Genomic DNA, 21,740 nt, shown 5'->3' on the forward strand with positions numbered 1-21,740 from the left:
AATTACATAGTGAGAAATATATTTTAAATTATGCCTGAAATACGAGTATGGGTATGAGTGAATGACAGATATGATCAACAGCACATGGTGGAGCATTGAATAGAAATTGGATATGGTGACGTGATATTCTCATTTAGTTATTTCTTCCATAACAGTTTTATTATCCCTGACAAAGGATTTAAGACACTTCAGACTCATTTTCTGACCTAATAAAGTAGTTTGTAAAGAACCGGGAAGGACATTAAAGAATTTTGGAATGAAGTACAAGGAATTGCGCTTTGTTATGCTAAGTTTGGGTTTGTATAACATACAACGGTGGTTCATCTTACTGCGTGTTGAATATTCATGTTTAATGTTCTCAATTATATTTTTGTTTTTGTTAATATATTTGTATATTTGTATTATATATTCTAGCTCGTTGAAGCCACTCAGCCCTTCATTCCTTTTCATGATGATTTTATATACTGTAGTTTGTTTTTCATTTGAAAATATTGCTTGTATTCCACCTTGTTCTTTCACAGTATAGATCTTGTAATTTAGCTTAATTTAGAACCTAGCCCCACTTTCATCACAAAAATCTTGATAAATTGGATACACAAATATTGACTTAATTGCCTCTTAGAAATTCCTAAGGCAGTAGGAAATCTCTGTACACTTAATACCAGACTATACATGTACCTTTAAGCAAAGTATTTCGTTACTACATGTCAGTTTCTGATGAAGTAGGTTCGTAAACCTGGTGAGTTGAAAGGTTTCATAAATATTATTTCAAAAGAAAAATGAAGAGCCTTCCTTAGTTAATTAAATCACTCTGAATTATTTCTTAATGAATTAAAAGAATACATTTTATGTTTCAGATCTCTCCATTCCCATATGATCTGGTGAAGAATGAGTGCCTGAAATATCCCAATGCAGAACTAGTATGGGCCCAGGAAGAGCATAAGAACCAGGGTGCTTGGGGATATGTACAGCCAAGGTTTCATACTGCTCTTACTCGAATTAAAGATATCAGGTGAAATGCTTTAATAATATTTACATTTTTAATGTGAATTGGGGAACTCCAGGTAATGTGGAATAGTGAATATAAATTAGGTAGATTGAAAATAAACAGCTTCTTGAGTTTGGCTGAGGATTAGAGAGTCACGTTGTGGTATACTGATAGTTTAAGTAATGTCTTCTATATCATCACCAGAAATTCTTAAATGAACCTCCTGAATTTAAAAACAGATTTTTCTTTTCATTTATTGCGAAGCATTCCTAAATTCCAAACTCCACAATTTGCCGGTTGTCTTGTAAATAAAAGTAAATTGCTGATTATTTTAAAAGGATGTTCTCAACTTCCAAAAGTCCACATTTCTGTTTATCATAACAGAATATCAGGTAGGGTGTGATAGCTCAGTGACGTTATTGGTGGCTTCTCACCAAGGCAGCCACAGTTTGATTCCCAGCCAGTGTAAGTGAGATTTTTCAAATGAAAAGTCATGCCTCTGTGGTTTGGAATCCTGGGCATCGTGTTGTCAGATCTTCAAAGTCTGCTGACGAAGGTGTAGCCCCCCTACCCCCCTCCTCTCTCTCTGATAATTTTATCAGTAGTTCCTTCCTTTTTTCTCACGTTTCCTTCCTTCATTCCTTTTTCCTCCTTCCTTTGCAGATTATCTGTTCGTGATCATCATACCGAGCTCGATAGCTGCAGTCGCTTAAATGCGGCCAGTATCCAGTATTCGGGAGATAGTGGGTTTGAACCCCACTGTCGGCAGCCCTGAAGATGGTTTTCCGTGGTTTCCCATTTTCACACCAGGCAAATGCTGGGGCTGCACCTTAATTAAGGCCATGGCTGCTTCCTTTCTTCTGTGTCGGTGCGACGTGAAGCAACTTGCAAAAGTCATCATCATAACTCTCCTCTCCAGCAGGCTGGGTGTGTTAATGAACAAGTGTTCTTCTGAGGCTTGTTCTGTTATTGTTGAAAGCACTCTCTTTCTCCTCCTATACTGGCTTGCTATGCCGAATAATCAAGGATTTCCTTTCAATTTGAACTGACTTAGCCTTTAGTAGCCAGTTTAATGAAATGTTCGAAATAGCAAAATTATTAGGCCCCTTCCCTTTTCCCTATTTAACGTGTGTTAAAAGATTTCATTGTAACAAATTTCAAACTTTCAGTATGACGAATTAAAATGTAACCTTCTTCTTCAAAATATAACTGAAATTCATCCTGTTTTTATCACCGGGTATTTCGCACATGTTTCTATGCAGCTAATACCAGACGGCACACACTATACAACACACAGGCGAAACTACCCAATTACAAATCGGGGGAAAGTAAGAAAACTCATCACAATTCTGAAGAGCGGGTTGCCTACCCAACAGCACGTGAAGATTATTTTATTCAGTTTTGGTGTACCGGTACTGAACGTCATTATAGTAAAGCCTAGTTAATTCAAAATTGTTGGGACACAAAAATTGGACTTCGAATTTGACGCAAGTGTAATAGACTGATATAACTTGAAAACAGTATTCTTTTACCCATGGTAAATAACGCAAGCATCGAGCTTGTATTATTATTATTATTATTATTATTATTATTATTATTATTATTATTATTATTATTATTATTATTATTATTATTATTATATATTTACGTAGTCAGACGATCACATTGCTTGTGAGGTTATGTCGTGAAACATGTGCTGTATGATCAATCCAGGATAATAAGTTTAGTTAATGTAAGAACCTGTATTCTATATATCTATATATATAAAATAAGAGTTTTGTCTGTACATTGCTCATAATTTGAAAATAATGGTATTTCTGTATCGGCCATGTCCACAGTAACAAGGAAATGCACTTTTTACTTTTCCATAATTTCTGTCTGTCTGCCTTTGTATGTATGTATGTATGTATGTATGTATGTATGTATGTACACGTATCACGAGGAAACGGCTGGAGAGAATTTCATGAAAATCGGTATGTAAAGCCGGGGGATGAGCCACTACAATCTAGGCTATAAATCATTTTATTCACGCCGAGTGAAATGGTAGTTTAGGGGAAGGCCTGAAATGTAACTCTCAAATATTTATATCGATAAATACTACATAACTAATGTTATATAGAACTAAATTTCTGATCATTTATGTCTTACACATTTTTACCGTACCGGCTGTAATAACACAGATATTCATGAATTTGTATTTTTGTTGCTAAGTCCATATCAACGCCGAGCCACAAGAAAATCGGTTAACCAAATTTAATGAAAATCGGTATATAGAGTCGGGGAATAAGAAACTACAGTCTAAGCTATAATCAATTTTATTCACCCTGGATGAAATTGTAGTTTAGGGGAAGGCGCCTAAAATTTAATTTTTTAATACCTATGTTATTGGTCCTATCAAAAAGTACTACGTAACAAGAGTTATAGACAATACAATTTCCGTTCATTTATGTTTTATTCAGTTTTACTGTGCCAACTATGATAAGAGTGGTATTTCAGAGTTGGAAGAAAACTAAATGTGAAGGCCTACAGTATCGAAAGCGCATAACTTTGATCAACAATAACATTATATTGACCATTGTCCGTTGTGATATTCTTTGTCTCTTATGGTGCTACTCAACTCCGATAGATAAGATTACTGCTGCGTACCGAGTATAACAGCCTGACTGAATACTGGCGGCAAATAGCTGAGCAGTTGGAAAACTTTCTTCTTTAACATGCCATTCCTCTGGTTCATACATTTCCTTATACTGCTGGTATGTAACACTGGTTCATCATACTATTTCAGCTATTCGATCCCTACTCTGACGCGCTGTTTTGAATGAGCAGTGTGTATTTTTTCGGCAGAAACTCACGTAGTAGTAGTAGTAGTAGTAGTAGTAGTAGTAGTAGTAGTAGTAGTAGTAGTAGTAGTAGTAGTAGTAGTAGTAGTAGTAGTAGTAGTAGTAGTAGTAGTAGTAGTAGTAGTAGTAGTAGTAGTAGTAGTAGTAGTAGTAGTAGTAGTAGTAGTAGTAGTAGTAGTAGTAGTAGTAGTAGTAGTAGTAGTAGTAGTAGTAGTAGTAGTAGTAGTAGTAGTAGTAGTAGTAGTAGTAGTAGTAGTAGTAGTAGTAGTAGTAGTAGTAGTAGTAGTAGTAGTAGTAGTAGTAGTAGTAGTAGTAGTAGTAGTAGTAGTAGTAGTAGTAGTAGTAGTAGTAGTAGTAGTAGTAGTAGTAGTAGTAGTAGTAGTAGTAGTAGTAGTAGTAGTAGTAGTAGTAGTAGTATGCCCTGGTCTAGAATTACAATTTACCGGGCGAGTTGGCCGTGCGGTTAGGGATGCGTGGCTGTGAGCTTGCATCCGGGAGATAGTGGGTTCGAATCCCTCTGTCAGCAGCCCTGAACATGGTTTTCTGTGGTTTCCCATTTTCACACCACACAAATGCTGGGACTGTACCTTAAGACCAAGGCCGCTTCCTTCCAACTCCCAGGGCTTTCCTATCCCATCGTCGTCATAAGACCTATCTGTGTCGGTGCGACGTAAAGTCACTAGCAAAAAAGGATTACAATTTAGGCCGATTCTAAATTATAGCACCACAATTCATTAAATAACTCACACCCTGAAAAGAGCCGTTTCTTAAGAAAAGCTTCTTGCTCTTCACTTTTATAAAGTTCTCCATTCATTTTATTCCAAATTAACAGTGAAGAGGGGTTTCTTCTCTGGCTTGGAGGAAAAATTTGCCTCCAAGTCGGATAGTTTTTCTGCCGCCAGTGTATGAATTGAGATTTTCCGACTTATCGGGTACTCCTAGGAAACAGATTAGTAAATGGCATAGTTTTTGCCCTGGGACTCTCCACTATTCGACCCCATCCCCATCCCGCACTGAAAAAAGATGAAGAATGTTCACGGATCACGGCTGTGTGCAGCTTGGTCATTCCAGCTCTGGAACTTTGGACTGTTAGATTGGCAGCGTAGTACTGTTCGTTAAAAGTGACAATATGTGTGGTTTTTCATTTGATCGAGTATTTCATACGAAAGCATTGCTTTAAATCGCACCATTCCTACTGACGTCATTGTAATGATCTATGTTCATTTCAGTTGAGAAAACTACTAAAACAGATTTTCTGAGGATGTAAAAAGGCAGGTGGAGAGCGAGTGTCTGCCATTATAATGAAAACTCCCCAAGTTGATAGTGACTGATGGTAGGCAAGCGGGCCTACCATTACAATGAATATTCCCTAACCCAGTCTTCATATGAGAAAAGACGTTTGGTGACTTCCCCGTCGCGTTTTTAGGGTAACGTTAATAGCTGTGCAATTTAATACAATCTTGCTCGCAACGTGTACACTACCTAATCTAGAATGCTGTATACAGTGTAGAATGCCATAGCCAAGCACGGGTACATCAGCTAATTAATAGTATATAATTTATTATTACCTGTATATATGATGTATAATCCATAGTAACATTGTGCAACACACTGTAACATCCAGAATAACGTATCTTTGACACTAGATGGTTTTAGAATGTTCTTTACATTTTAACTGTTATTAGGCACTCTAGAATTTACGAGACGGTATATTGTGACATATCCTTCAAGAAGCCTCGCCAGGCAACCTATATAAAGAGACAGTCTCGATGGTGTTGCGTTATTGTTTAGTTGGAGTTGTTTTCATGAGGTCGTGGAGTCTTAGTATCCTTGTACTTCGTGATAGGCAGTTGTTAAAAATGATGGTTTGTTGATGTGTGTGTTTAATGTGAGGTTAAGTTGAAATAAATTAATGTACGCAACCGACAGCATTTTGTGTGCGTCTTTGTGGATACATCAAATTAACCATCAACTCGTAATTCAGAAATGCCATACCTTGCCACATCACAAAATATTCCAAGACCCGTTGCTGCATGCAGTTAACCTTGATTCACAGTTTAAACCTTTCAAATGTCCTGGAAAAAGCTATTTCCAAAATCTATCCAACAAAGTTCATTTACAGTATTCAGATAATGCACTTGTGTAACTCACTGACAAACATAACCTCAGGCAACAAAAGAGAAACAGCATGATTCAAAGACAAGGAGAAATTTATGCTGGTTCTCATGTCAAGTGCTTTATTCATTGGATTACTGTATTGTACGCATTTTATATACCTCGTACTTGCACGAAAAGTGCCCTACGCCCTTAAAACGTCGTATCTTGTGGAAGTTCCTATGACGAGAGGATAAAGTCTCTCGCTTCCATGTGCATTGCAACGCATTACAATGACCCCCAACCCTTGTACGATTTCCCGGCTGGCACTTCTCTCCTTTAAAATCGTTAAGTCTATTTGGGCTCAACATTAAAAGAAACAATGCAGTTTCATCGGCATTGACACTATCGTTCGGTGCGTACGAATTGATTATATGAGCCACGTTTTTTCGCCAACTGTTGCATCTCCAGTGTTCGTAGATTCTGCTTCTCCATACACTGCCTGCTACGTGATGTTGTGGTGTTCCTTAAAACACTGAGTACAAAAGAATTACGATTCACTCAAGCCAAGCAAATACAAAGCACACTGTAGACACACCTAAGTGAGTGAAAGTGTTGAAAGCTACCCTGTATGTTCCGGAAACGCGTTCTATCATGACACGCATAAATGTTCAGTTTAAGTTACTCTGTAAAATACTTTTTTTTATTTATGTAAAGGCAGTTTTGATTTAAATTGGTGTTAAATTCAAGTGCAGTGGTTGCTGACTACCTTGAATATTTGTTTGTGTTTGGGAGTGTTAAAGAGAAAATCACAGACTGTTTCAAAATAATAAAGTCAAGGAGATAATGTACCGGTACAGGGTAAAATTTGAAATACTGAAAACTTCTTGTAAGTACCTTAATTTACGTATATCATTAATTCATGTAAATATATGTATCCTAATTTTCTTCCCATTTAATAAGTACACTATTAAGGTTATTTTATGTGCAATTTCATGTGGAAATAACTTAAGATTATTCACCAGGTTTAGCAATAGCTGAGTTCTTAAGAATTGACTTATTTCAGTGTAACAAAATTTCATTATAACAAATTAATTTCTGAGGTCCCCAAAATTTTGTTATACTGGTATTTTACTATAGTACTACAAAGTCTCAGATCATCTGCCAGTTGCGCTATACCGAAGGTATCCTCAGCCAAAGTTTTCCTCATCCATTAAGCATGTGCCTGAAATTTTCACAATAAGCGGTGTAGAACTCTAATATCAGAAATTGCCGTATCGATATTGTAATGTATTTAGCCTTTGGCTGCTTATAAAAACATTAATTATATCAGGACATGTTGCGATCACTTTGCGATCATCATCAGCTGCTTACATAAAAGCTTAGATAAAAACAGCATACAACAATCACATAATTTGAAACATGCTCATTTAGCATGTTCATAACGTAGGTTTATCTGTGATTGCTAAGAGCTTGCATTAGCTCTCGTTTGACTTCACTAAACTGACTATTAACTATTTCCCAAACTGTACCGCAGAGGGCAGCGCCCCTGCTTTGTAAACGGATGGTTCTTCCTTCCGCGAGTCTTTGACTTTTCTCTCCTTGACTTGATGTTTGTTGTGGTTGTTATGACCTGAAGGAAAGAAAAAAAAAAAAAGAAAGATGGAGTCGCCTCTAATCAGAGTAGCATTTTTGAATTATCGATGGGTTTTTATAAGGTTTAAACTCTGCCTGTATTTTTTATTGGTCAGCTTTTACTACAGGTAATGTGAGCTGTGTTTTCACTTTTATTTTATGTTTATCTTGTGGCTGTTTCAAGTGCCTTGTAATCGCGACTGACTGATATACGTCTTTGCCCCGCGATATGAATGGGTGTGTGTGTGAGGGCATTATTGTGGTGGTGGTGACGAGGTAACTGGGTCTCTACGAGAACTGTCATTATGTGCACGACATTATACTTCTTTATTGCCACCAAATATTAGTAGGCTCTGGGTGTCGACACGGAGATACGTTGTACCCAGTGCGAGTGTTGGTGGGCTTGTACGTGGGCCATGGGTCCATATCGTCCTGCTTATAAAATATTTGCAGTGTGCACGTTTCTACGTCGTGTGTGGGAACTTATGGCCAGGTGAGTCATACTACATGTGTTTCCGATCTGTTTTGAAAAGAGGTTATTGACCCTATTGTTGTCCGATGTCGACAATGCCTGAATGTTTGTGTGTATGTGTGAGAGCGAGCGAGGGGCTAAAGGGATGTCGTAACAGTCAGTTAATTTATGTTCCTCTTCATTTATTCCTCGTACACTTGGTTTTCACTTCGAGTGCGGTGTTTATTATTTTGTCTTGGTCTGTTTTATGACCGTTTTGCTCGTTCTTATGGCTGCCATTTTTGTTTCATTTTAATTCGGGTGATGCGCACACCCGCTTTATTTTCTTTGCCTTTTGTGTGCTCTTTGGTACTGAGATGCTGCGCTTCTGACCATCTCGATACCTACATTGCCTTCATGTAACTATTGTTCGCTCTACTCCGAGAGGCTGTGTGATCTTTTATCCTTGTGATGGTCATTGTTGATGCTGTAATAATGATGGAGGCTTGAGTAATGTTTGGTAAATATAATGTGAACTACTTTGCGGAAAGAAATGACCAAAATAAGATGTTTCAATATGTTGTGAAAATATCAATTAAGCAGTGAGCACATCGTAAGGTATTGTTTATCCATATATTTATGGTATGTTGTGCTCGAACGGTTACGATGCTAGCTTCTACTAACCTGAAGGACAAAAGCACGTATGTAATAATGTTTCATTTTCTTTGGTGGCTTCTTTTCTTGCCTTTACATTTTTATCTTAATAAACCCTCATTTAATTTTATTCGATTTTTATTGCTGGTAGTTTGTTTTGTTTCCTTGTCATGAATTATTATTGATCAACGCCTTCAGTTCGAGGCTGTTATCTGCCTCTCCTGATCGGAGTCCACGCCCTCGAATCTCCCATCGTGTTATATGTGTGTATTTACGTCTTGGGTTCGGTGCAAGTTGATATTAAAAAACTGGTGTTAGGGACGTATGGGTTGGGGGGAGGTAGTGTGCGGAAGGGGGCGGTTGTTACTAGGACGTTAAACTTAAAATAAATTAAAAACTATCTATGGACTAGAATGTCTTCGGTTTCATTTTAAGTCCCGTAGGCTTAATAAAATAACTTGTTTAAAAAAACTAAGAATTTTTTAGTGTTATGATCCTGAAGAAAAGTTTTTTGCTAGAGTCTGTTTCTTCTTTATTTGACTTCTTGTTTCTTCCACATAACTTTTGTACTGTACTATGTAGCGTGATTCTCTTGCTTATCCTTTTTTCTAAGTGGAAAGAGCGTGTCTGCTGTTGGTTGAATTAAACAATTTTTGTATTCATAAACTCGTACAAGTCGGATAGCTTGTTGTACGATCTGTAACCGGCAGAAAGAAATATGCGTCTATTAGTTCAAATCGCCTGGGGATGTGTTACCTAAGGAAACTGTGTGGGATAATGGAAATTAATTGAGAAATTTTGAACTTACCCCTGTCCAATTTACTTCCTTTACTTCCCGTAATTACGGGTGTGGGTCTGATTCTGCTGTCCTCGACCATGTGTAGTAGCCGTGTGATGAGGTCTGTATGCTAGCTTGATTCGGAGGGGGGAGGAAAAGCGAAGATGTGTCGTCATTTGTTGTTTCACGCGAGGAGGTGGCTTCTGTCTGTGACGTAGCGGCCTCGTGATTGCTATTTTAACTAATAGACGCATATTTCTTTCTGCTGGTTACAGATCGTACAACAAGCTATCCGACTTGTACGAGTTTATGGACACAAAAATTGTTTAATTCAACCAACAGCGGACACACCCTTTCCACTTAGAAAAAAGGATAAGCAAGAAAATCACGCTTCATTGTACAGTCAAAAGTGACGTGGAAGAAACAAGTAGTCAAGTAAAGAAGAAACAGACTCTAGCAAAAAACTTTTATTCAGGATCATAACACTAAAAAATCTTTTAGTTTTTTAAACAAGTGATTTTATTAAGCTTTCGGGACTTAAAATGAAACCAAAGATAGTATTTTTAAGTTTAACGTCCTGGTAACAACCACTCTCCTCCGCACACTACCTCCCCCCCCTCTAACCCCTACGTCCCTTACTAAGACCAGTTTTTTAATGTCAACTATGTGATTGTTGTATCCTGTTTTTATCTAAGCTTTTATGTAAGCTGCTGATGATGATCGCAAAGCAATCGAAACATGTCCTGATATAATTAATGTTTTTATAAGTAGCCAAAGGCTAATAAAAAGAAAGGTATCGATTAGGTGGAAACATTTTTCATATATTGATTAGATTACGTTATCGATATGGCAATGAAGTGGATAGTTTGTAAATGAGTAGTAGTGGTTGTGTGCCTGCGAGTGATACTTAACTGCGTATTAGTATTAGTAATAGTAGTGTTGCGAAGAAAAGAAAGGCGACTGAAACTTAAATGAAACAAAGTCAACGGCTGTTATGTAATGCATACAGTACGAAGAATAACATAGGTGAGGATTTTATTTCGGAGACAGGAATAATTTTGAAACTTGACAGGAAAACCATTACGAAAATCATAAAATGGGGTCCTACAACTCTGAAAAAGTGTGGTGATAATAGGGTTATTTTTAATCAAATAGATGATTTTTGCTGACTTGGTGAGATGCGAGGTACGTACTTTCTTTGCTAAAGGTAAGTCACCAACCATACGGAAACTGTTGAAGCATTTCAGTGTGTGTGGCTTTCTTTATGAAAAATATATTCTACGAAAGCAGTTAATAAAATTTGGGTTTTGTTTCCATATTCTGAGGAAAGTACCGTTTGTAACAGAATCTGCTAGAATAGTAGCTTGGCGATAAAAATTTTTATAGACCTCCTCTGGAAGTTGCAGTCGAAGGAGAGCAGAGTTGTCTATCTAGATGAAACTTGGTACAACACTCTTGACATTGTGAACAAAGGATGGGATGATAGAACTTGTAATTGCATATTGAAAGTACCAGCATCGTGAGGCAAACGTGTTATGGTATTGCATGCCAGAGGCTGTGAGAGCAGGGTTGAGAATTGTCTTTATTTATCAGTTAAAAGCATTGGAGACAGCAAAGCTGATAGCCATGATGAAATGTGTAATTGTAATGGACAATGCAAGCTATCATTCATGGCAGCTGATTCGGTTTCCTTCCATGAACATCTACAGCCTGTTTCGAGTCATTTGACCTGGTCAGAAATGGAATAAATGAAGCCCGTACCTTGCAGCGAGGATAGGTATTGTGCCGGCTGCCAAACCTTGTCGCACTCCTCTGGGGCAATGAAAGGAAATGATATTGGAGAGTGTTGCTGGAGTGAAAGATGACAGGGTATACCGGAGTACCCAGAGAAAAACCTGTCCAGTCTCCACTTTGTCCAGCACAAATCTCGCATAGAGTGAGCGGGATTTGAACCACAAAACCCAGCGGCGAGAGGCCACCTTAGCTATGGAGGCTGTGGTTTCTTTCCATGAACAGAAAAATTAAGGACATTAAGTTTATGAAATACAATAATATTCCCATGCCAAAACATATACCCATCAAGGCAGTTATGTTGCAGGAAATCAAATCAGCCAATATCAGTGAAAGGTATGCTGTAGAGGTCATCACAACCTCATGCGAACATGAACTGTTGAGACTCCCTCCATATCACCTAATTTTAAACCTCATAGAAATGATCTGGGCTCAACTGAAGTTGTATGATAGGAAAAATGTTACTCCAGCATTGAGTGCTAGTGTGTGTCTACCTCTGTGCGAAGGAGCTGGAACAATCGGTCCTGAGAGCTGGTCTGCTTAGTTTCAATGCACAATTAAGATAGTACATGAAACACGACACAGATAGGAACCAGGATAGATTTCTGATTCACCTAGCAGACAATGACGACTAATAGATTTGAGGTAAATGCTGAATTTTTAAAATATATTTTGTTGGCTATTTTATATCCGAACATTTATTCCGATGTTTGTTATTGTTAATAATAATAATAAAATCGGTTAAATGGTTAGCCTGCTGGCCTTCGGTCCAAGCTACATTAGTTAAAAGGGACGTACAACCGATAACTTTTTAAAAAAAATATATCAGCCTATTGAAGACCACGTTATTTCATCTTTCTTCTCTTGGTTTTGATCCCTGCCCAGTGCTCCTTCATTCATTGCCGGTGTTGCTCTTTTCTCCATCCACGTCTTTCCCGTCTTCAACTTTGGTCTTCCTTAAAATCCTGGTGGTATTTTAATTTCTTCCTGAGTGGGTTACATTCTTGTATATCTTAATAAGTGATCCCCGTCTCCAATAGGTCCCTTTTCACCTCCTTGGACCAAGTTGTCTGGGTCGTCTTATCTTTAAAATAGGTAAAAATCCAGTTTGATATCATGTTGTTTCATTCTTAGCAAGTGGCCATAAAATGCACTTTTCCTTCTCCGCATGACATTGGAGATCTTCTGGACATGAGTATAAAGCTAATGGTTATGCCGATGTCTATATTCATCTGTGTCTTTAATTGGGCCAAGAATTTTCCTTTCTTCCTTTCTTTCTTTCTTTCTTTCTTTCTTTCTTTCTTTCTTTTTATCTTTCTTTAATTTCCAATTTTTCTATCAGTTCTTTCTTGTTCAGATACATACAGCGATTCTAGTTTGATGACAGTGTTGTAGTGATGAATTTTTATGTTCAGAAAAAAAATAAAAAGCACTTTTTGGCATATATTTTGCGGGATGTTTGGAAAGTGACTTCCATTTCCTTGATTCTTCCTCCTGTGGCCTCTTTGTCGAGTCCATTTTTGCTGGATCCAGTCCCCAAGGTATTTAAATTTATTAACACAGTTTATCGTTCCATATTTGGTGTTTAGTTGTGCCGTATCATCTTTGATGTTCGACATGACTTCTATCTTTTGAAAGGATTGTAAACCTGTTTGTTCTGCTACTTCATTCAACACATTGATCTGTTCTGTTACACTTTTGAAATTTTTTGTTATCAGGCCTGTATCGTCAGCAAATGCTAAGCAGTCTATTTCCACTCTGTTTTTCTTTGTCCTAATCCTTATGGGTCATAAAGTTTTCTTTCTTTTAATGTCTTTCACCACTCCTGTATTACCTTCTCAAGTACGCAGTTGAACAAAAGAGGTGATAGCCCATCTCCCTGATGAATGCCTGTCTTGATTGATTCCAAAGGGTTCAGAGAGACATCCTTGGAATTTTACTCTGGATTTGGTATTAGTTAGCATTGCCCTTCTTATTGCCAGCAATTTCTCATCGACTCCCATTTCTGCAAGTATGTTAAGCAACACATCACGGTCGATGGAGTCTTATGCTTTCCTGAAGCCTACAAATGTCGATACATAGGTTCGACCTCTCAGCATGTGGTATCTTATTATGGTTTTTAGATTAAGTATTTGTTTCGCACTTGATCGGCCTTTCCGAAAACCTGCTGGGTATTCCCCGAGTTTGTGTTCAACTTGCTGTTCTAGTCTTTCAAAGATGGATAGTGACAGGATTCTCTCTGTCTCCTTTTTCTTCTTATTGTTATTTCCAGTGGCAACTCCTGACTTCTGGTTTAGGGGATGTAACCGGAAACAATTGCAAACATCAACGCAAACAGACCATCATTGCAAACACATTTTTAAAGAGTATAGAACAAATAACGCCAGTAGGAAAGTTTATTTAAGATCTCACATCCACTAATCCAATGATCTGTTTCATAAATATTTCTGTTGAAATGACGAACACATGACTTAAGTTGTGCAGTTATATACAGAGCTGGACGCGGTCGTCCTACATTTATAATTCTGCTTTTCTCCGCAAAAGAAAGTATACTCATTGATTCTCTTACTATCTGTTTGATTACACAATGGTTAGAATTCAATTTGGATTGCACGGTAGAAACACGTGACCCTAGCGCTCGTATATCCATGCCTGCTGAACTACTCTCTGATCGGTGTGATGTTTCAAAATCGCATCATTCCCACATTTTCTTTGTTTGATATTTACACTACAAACACACGAAACTGAATCATTTATATTATTACAACACACATTTGTCATATATCATCATTTATAGCACAAGAAAAGAACCACTCACAAACAAGAACTCCAGTATTTCAAGAAATAGCAAATAAATCCTGGCTATACGTGATAACTTACAGGATTCCACCTTGCACCGCCCTCTTGACGGATGTGGCTGTTCGTTGTGCATTACAACCCCACGAAAGAGATCAACAAGCAACAAGGGTCTAATGCTCGTGCTGCCATCTCTGGAGTAGTTTGGGAATTAGTAGCAGTCACTAGCCAGCAACGCTTGTTCAAGACCAACTACAACCTCTGTTAGAATAATATTGTAGTTGGTCATGGCTTGTTTCATCCCTCTCTGAGTATCGATAACTGGGCGTTTGAATTTTATATAATAACTTCCATTAAAATATGAACAATGAGTATTTATTTTTCATTGAAAATACAAGGGATGTAACACATCAATCGCATGTACGTAACATTCGCCACTGGTTATTTCTAATCACTAGATTGCTTGCCAAAAGCCTGGATTCAATTCCAAACTACTTTGCAGTGTTCCTATGTAGTCAGGCCATATAATGCTGCTGATAGTGATTCGACCTTTGGATGGGGATGTTATGTCTTGAGCAGACTCTTGGTGTTTTTTAACAGGAGTAGTTATGTTCAAACACCAGGTTTCACCCTCTTCCTACCTCATTATTATCACCCTACATCGAAATGCGCATGTCACCCATGGGTGTCTTTTCTTTCTTTCTTTCTTTCTTTCTTTCTTTCTTTCTTTCTTTCCATGCCTTCCCTGTTTCTAGCTTTAGTTTTTCAATTCCATAAAAAGTGATCCTTCTTTTCTGGATAGTGGCAGTTTTCTCCTTGTGACTGTATAGTTTGTGGTTGTGCCATCTTCTGTATTCACCATTGTCTTTGACAATGCCCAAGATATTTCTCAAATTATTCCTTTCATTGGCCTTCAGTTTTTCAACCATTCCTGTCTTGTTCATAGTCAGATATTCCACAGCATATAAGACCTATAGTCGGTTGACACTGCAGTAATGCCTCGGTTTTGCATTAAAGGATATTGATCTTCTGTAATAAACACCCTTATGTGATTAGCTTAGTGGCTTAGCTTCTGGCTTCCCACTCGGGAGGCTGAGGTCCAAATTCCAGTTGATTCTGGGTTGAAATCTTCATCTCAAGAATCATGAGGGGGACAGGAGGGTCATCCAGCCATAACTCCAGCCAAATCCAAAATGAGCCTTGATGGCACCAGTAACCCCAGAAATAACTAGGATGAGCTGAAAAAAGTTGGCATTAGACACCCTTAGTTATCTGGTATACCATTTCCATTTCATTCATGCATAATACAGCAGCTTCCTTCTTGGAGACATGGGGTTCTAACCACTCTCCCAGGTACTTGAACTTGTCTGCTCACTTGATTTTTCCTTGTTCCATCACTAGCTCTCTGGATGCTGGCTTTGATATTCATTATGAACTCAGTTTTCTGAAAGGAGATTCGGAGTCCTGCATTCTCTACTTGTGCCCTAAGCTGATTAATTTGTTTTGTGGCTGTGTCTAGGGAATCAGAAAAGATTACAAGATCACCTACATAGTCTAGAATATAGACCATAATGTTTAAGTTTCTGTAGCAGAGTCGGGCGCCATTTTCAACTCCTTTGTTAGTAATTTATTTGTGCCTGTCGGGGATTAATTTCTTGAGGGTACAGTTGAAGAATAGGGGTGAATGCCCATCTCCTTGCCTATCTCTTGTCTTGAACTCGAAGGCACATGAAATATTTCCCCTAAACTTCACTTTAGAGGTGGTGTCAGACAGGTTTTATTGGATGATGCTCTTGTTTTGTTGTCTTTGCCAAATTCTTCTAGGATTTGAATTAGGGTGGAACTATGAATAGAGTCATAGGCCTTGTTGAAGTGTACAAAGTTCACTACAAATTTCTTGTTCTTGAGTTTCAGATATGAAGGGATGTATTTTAGGTTCAGAATCTGCTCAGCACATGAGCACCCTTAAAAATCCTGTGTACTCTCCCAGTTACAGATTTAGTTATTCCTCCACCCTAGCCTAAAGAGCTCTTGGGGACCAATGACCTAGCTGTTAAGCCCCTTTAAATAAGCAGCATCATCATCATCATAAAGAGCTCTTCAGATAATTGTATGGGTTATTAGGAGAAGAGAGATGCTGCAGTAGATGTTCATACCCATGTTGTCACCTTTCTTATGAAGAGGGTGATTCAGGGCAGAAATCCACCCATTAGGAAATATCTCTGTTTCCCAATTCTTGCAGATAATTTCTGTTAGTTTATTCAGTCCTGTCACCTGAATACTTCCAAAATTTGGCAAATTATGACTCCTCACTTGGCATTTTGTTGTCCTTAAGTGACTGATCTGTTTGATATCTTCTTTTGTGGGAGGATATGAATCTAGATTCATCAAAAGGAATTAAGGACTTTGGAGCCTTGCAGTTGAGAAGGGACTTGAAGAATTTGCCAGAATCTGCCAGTTGTCCTTGTCATTGTGAGCTGCCTTAACGTCAGAGTTTTTGAACTCTAGACTTGAACAGTTGTGTTTGCTGAGATTGTCTTTAAAGGTTCAATAGAAGTTTCGTGTGTTGGTCCTCTGGAACTCTAGTTCAATCAATCTCTGCCAGCTGCAATTTGTCAAACCCACATTTTGCATAAGGGATGATTTTCTGACACCTGCTAGCTTCATTCTTCCAAGAGGTCCATCTCTGCCAGGCAAGCTGCATGTGCCTTACCACTGTGTTATATTCACTGTTCCACCATGTACGTTTCCTCTGTTTCAAAAGTGAGACTGTCTCCTTGACTGTTTTGACCAGCGCCTCTTGTAGTTGTTCCTAGTTCTCAAGATTCAAGGATTCTAGCTTATGGGTGAACTCCGTATTGGATCTTAGCTTTTCTGTTTCAAATCTATCATCCTTCCTCACATGTGCATTTCTAGTGTTTCCAGGCTAATGCTGGGCTATACCTTAATTAAGCCACGGCCACATCCTTCCCACTCCTAGCCCTTTCATATCCCTATCCGCGCCAATGCAATGTACAGGAAATTCTAAATTAAGATCTTGTTGGAGGTTCTTGGAAGCAGCTTGGACAGGTAGTAATCTGAATCCAGGCTGGCACATCTTAGAACCTTCACATTCTGGATCTCTTGTTGTGCTCTCCGAGCAATGGCATCGTAGTCAATTTAGAACTCTCCAGAGTTGGAATTTGGGGATGTCCAAGTTTTCTGTTTCCTACGCAAATGTTTCAAGGCAGTTTATTTCAGGACCAGGTTGATGCCCTACACAATTCTACGTGTCTCTCTTAGTTGTGGTTGGTTCTCCAGTAAGTCAGATAATTCCAAACAGCATTTTGGAATTTCATTCTTTTCTGTGCTGAGTATTAAATCCCTAACCAGGATGATGGTATGTTTCTCAGGAACCTTTGAGAAGAGATCTTCAAGCTCTTTCCAGAACTGATCTGTTCCTTCTGGATCTTTCTTGTTTGCCTGGTTGATTGGTACTTGCAAATTCACGATGGTGTAGACTTCATTTGTACTTTGGAAGAAAAGAGTCTATACTGGACTATTAGGGCAGGTTAAGTCCGTGATCAAACCTAGAATGTCCTTGCGGATGATAAATCCTGTGCCAAGATAGGGGGCAGTTTTTATCACACGTTTGCCAGTTTTACCTTGAAAGATCATGCAATCTTGAGACTCAAAGGCATGTTCATCAGTAAATCTCTTTCCTGAATTGCCGCAATTAGAATTTGATGTTGAAACAGGATATCAGTTGTTACGGTTTACCGATCTTTGGAAAGGAAACTTTGTATTTAAGGTCGCAAAGAAGTTCTACTGTTTGTGCCCGATCTTGTTCGTAGGAGAGTCTGATACCTCTGAGCATATTTGTGCAGGTTCCCTGGAATCCGAAGGCCTGCATGCGTCACTCGAGGTGACGTTGGATTAGTTAGCACATGGAGTGATAGCTTCTGCTGAACTTTCTGCCATGCTTTTGGCAGTTGGAAAACTGTTGATTGCAGCCTGAAGCGTTTTGCACCAACGAAGTTACTACCAAGGTTGTAAGCCGTCAAGAGAGCTTAATGTTCTGCTCAGGTTGGCATCTCCTCCATACCTCATGCTTCGGTTTTCCCACTCGTACTTGGATGACCGATTGCAGTGGTTTACCCCTGGGTGATGGGTGCACTACATCCCTATACTGTTTGTTTGTTTGATCAAATACAGTATATCAAATACTGGCTATTGTCCGCTATCTTGTTATCCTCTGGTTATATTTGTTGAATTTTTTAAAAATTTGGGAATAGAGTTTTGAATTCGGGCATAGCCTATGTAGTCGCTTACGGAAACATAACCTACTCCACTGCTATGATTTCTCTCTACTTCCTGAACCTGCTGCTGTTATATCATCTGCCCTGAACTTTCATACTTGCATGGTGTGCCTTGTGGTGGCATTTGAGCTTGCCGTAACTGCTCTAGATCAATCTACAGTTAGTAAGGAAATAATTCAATTTTTTTTTTTCAGTTACACAAGTATGGATTATTCAAATGAAGATAGTAATCATTTACTGTTTATTAAAATTGTGAGAGTATTAATGTACAACATCTATAGTTTAGAGAAGTTGAAGCTAATGCAATTACATCCTATTTTTTTAGATATGTTGGGAGACCAACTGCAGCCTCTCCAGCTACTGGTACCAAAGTGCAACACCTACGTGAATTGAGTGCCTTAATAGAAGAAGCAATGTCTGTGTAAGCGAAGTATGGCATCCTCAATCTACAGTGCAGAAGTGACAGATCAAGTGTTTAAAAGAAATTTTACACACCAAGTAACGTGCACAGTTCATATTTGATATTATAGTATTTCCCAATAAGAATGTATATATTCTGAAACACAGTGCAGTAGGGTAATGCATAGAGCAATTCATATAAACCTTTACAATTTTAATGATTTACTACTTTTGAAACAGTAGTAGCAAACATGTTCAATCTGTTCTGAATTAGAGAGTAACCATGGGAAATTCCTCTGGGTAAGTGTTGAAAATATCTTCCACCAGCATCCATACACAACTGAACTTGTCGCACCATATTCCATGGCTTTCTCCAACGTGTACTGTATACTCATAAGCTTGTTCCTTTGCAGCCCTCTGACGTGCCATATGAGTAGCCTGTCTCCTGGTTCAATCTGCGCAATGATTTCTTTGACGAGTTGAGTAAGCGTTCTCGAACATCAACACAATCTTGATTCATTCCAGGTCTGTGTTTTCCACTCTCGCTGAGGAGCAAGCAAGTCATCTCTAACTTTCTTACCATCGATAAAATTGTTGGCCTGATTGGAACATCGTGCACACTAAATTATCTTTGAAATGCCCATTGTGTTTCAATTAAAGAATTTATCTTCCAGTACATTTTCAGAGTAAAAACACATTGTTGAATATAGTACTGCATGTTCATGTTATGACTGCGAAAACTAGAGACTGCAAACTAATTAATAATAACCCACATTAGTCGTAAAAGTCAATAATGGATGGTATGAGTATCAATATAGGTTCTCCCAGAGCCATTGAGATCATTAAGTTCAATTACAAGTTTACACTAGCTTCCAAAGGGAAATTATAACGCTTTAAAATTGTGAAGGTTTTTATAGATCGTCCTGTACTTTGAGTGTTGTTTATGTAAGATGTAAATATTCTAGTCCCAAGACTGATCTTAATTTTAATAACATAATAAGAATATACTGGTGTATTTTCTTCTTGGATATTTCAAGACTGACCTCTGTACTTAAAAGATAAACTTGTCAGCCTTTTTTTTCAGGTAAGGTATTTTGCTATGACATCTCTCAAGACTGACTTCTGTAATTTTAACAGACACAGAGATATATTTTGTATAACTGTTGTATGATTGATATTAACTTTGTAAGATGATTTTTGTTACTGCTCTTAAAATGTATTCAATTTTGTGTTAAGCTGTTATGTTGTCATAAAATGGCGTAAAATTGATCATTGTCATGCATTTTTAATTTTCCCCTTTTCTGTACTACACAGATTCGCAGGAAGCTCTCATTGATACATTTGTGGTGCGCACACGCAGACCAGCAGTGCTAGAACAAGCAGCTCCAATGTGCCATTTATAAGTTAAAAGGAACTTTATTAAGGGAATAACAATTCCACTTATTACAGTAATCGGGGAAAGAAATGTAGTGTGCACTATTAACAAGTATGATTTAGCAGTTAATCTTGATCTTAGAACATACGGACTATTATTACAGTATTACAAAATAATTAATACCGGGCGAGTTGGCCAGGTGGTTAGGGCCGCGCAGCTGTGAGCTTGCATCCGGGAGATAGTGGGTTAGAACCCCACTGTCGGCAGCACTGAAGATTTTTTTTCCCCGTGGTTTCCTATTTTCACAGCAGGCAGGGGAGAGGAGATAGGCGGACCCTTATGCGTCATTGGTGGTATAGATGGGAGCATGCTTAACGTTTGGAGGAGGGGTATAAGCCTTTATATTTAACAACGTAAACATCTGTTGGATTCCTTTCTGATCTGATTTAACAGTATTGAGTAACTTGGGTGTTAATTCGTGTAAGGGACTTTTGACTTCCGTAACATCATTGAGATTTTTATCCTTATTATAATTCTGATCCAAAAATATATAAAGGCTTTCCAGTTCGTTCAATAGTTTACTTTTTTCCATATTCCTAATTATCGTCATCAGTAGACGAATAAGTTTAAGTGGTGTCTTTAAAAGTAGGAAAGATCACAATATGAAGAATAAGCTAGAATTCAAGAGGAGAAATTGGGGCAAATATTCATTTATAGAAAGGGGAGAAAGGGATTGGAATAATTTACCAAGGGAGATGTTCAATAAATTTCCAATTTCTTTGGAATCATTTAAGAAAAAGCTAGGAAAACAACAGATAGGGAATATGCCACCTGGGCAACTGCCCTAAATGCAGATCAGTAGTGACTGATTGACAGAGTTGTACCATTAGTGTATACACGTACATGGCAAGACGTTCGTGAAAATCCGTAAAACTTGCCTACATATTTCGCAAAAGAGAGGTGGCGCGGCACGACGTCACACGACGCTACATATAGCTGCCAATTTTTATATATTACAGCAAATAGAGGACTCACTTAGACATCCCGTAGGGAAGTACTGTATTTGTAGACTACAAGAAAGTGTTTGACATTGTAAACAGAAGGAAACTTATCAAGAAACTTTAAGGAATGCCTGGAACAGACCACCGAATTGCAGAGATAACGGATGATCTCTTAAAGTATAACTATATACGGCATGCATAAATAACAGCGGCAAACATCGATACAGATTACTCAGATGAATGGCATATTACAGGGGGAACTTATCAGTCCCACTTTATTTCACATATATTCAGAAGATGTCACGAACATAATTAGCGAGAACTCTAATACAAATTTAATCCTTTACGCAGATGACATGGTAATCAGGCCGCTACAGGAGGACAGAAGTTCAAGAAGCAAATAACGAGCTGGAGAATTGGGCCAGGGAAAACAATGTCATTAAAAATCAAGAGAAAACTGTTCATAAAACTTTCAGGAAGGGTGGAGAAGCAGCAACAAACCAAAAAACACTTGGCGAGTATCGTAAGGTATGTGCAGCTTAACTTCTCAGTCATTAGCTTCCCTTGCAATAACTGATAGTGTTTAATTCTTTTAACCTTAATTTTCATCTTTAATATTATGCATTGCAATTCATTAATA

The 21,740-nt window shown here is 38.1% G+C and overlaps 1 protein-coding gene across 1 annotated transcript in view; it reads left to right on the forward strand.

Moving 5' to 3' along the window:
• Positions 1–19,974, forward strand: part of LOC136866433 (2-oxoglutarate dehydrogenase complex component E1) — a 250,108-nt gene extending 230,134 nt beyond the window's left edge. Inside the window, exons 17-18 of the mRNA XM_068226528.1 lie at positions 858–1,012; positions 18,651–19,974. Coding sequence (XP_068082629.1) covers positions 858–1,012; positions 18,651–18,750 — 255 coding nt within the window. The 3' untranslated portion in view covers positions 18,751–19,974. The remainder of the gene's footprint in view (positions 1–857; positions 1,013–18,650) is intronic.
• Positions 19,975–21,740: the final 1,766 nt, after the last annotated feature.

Source organism: Anabrus simplex, chromosome 1 (assembly GCF_040414725.1).
Source record: "Anabrus simplex isolate iqAnaSimp1 chromosome 1, ASM4041472v1, whole genome shotgun sequence".
NCBI lineage: Eukaryota > Metazoa > Arthropoda > Insecta > Orthoptera > Tettigoniidae > Anabrus > Anabrus simplex.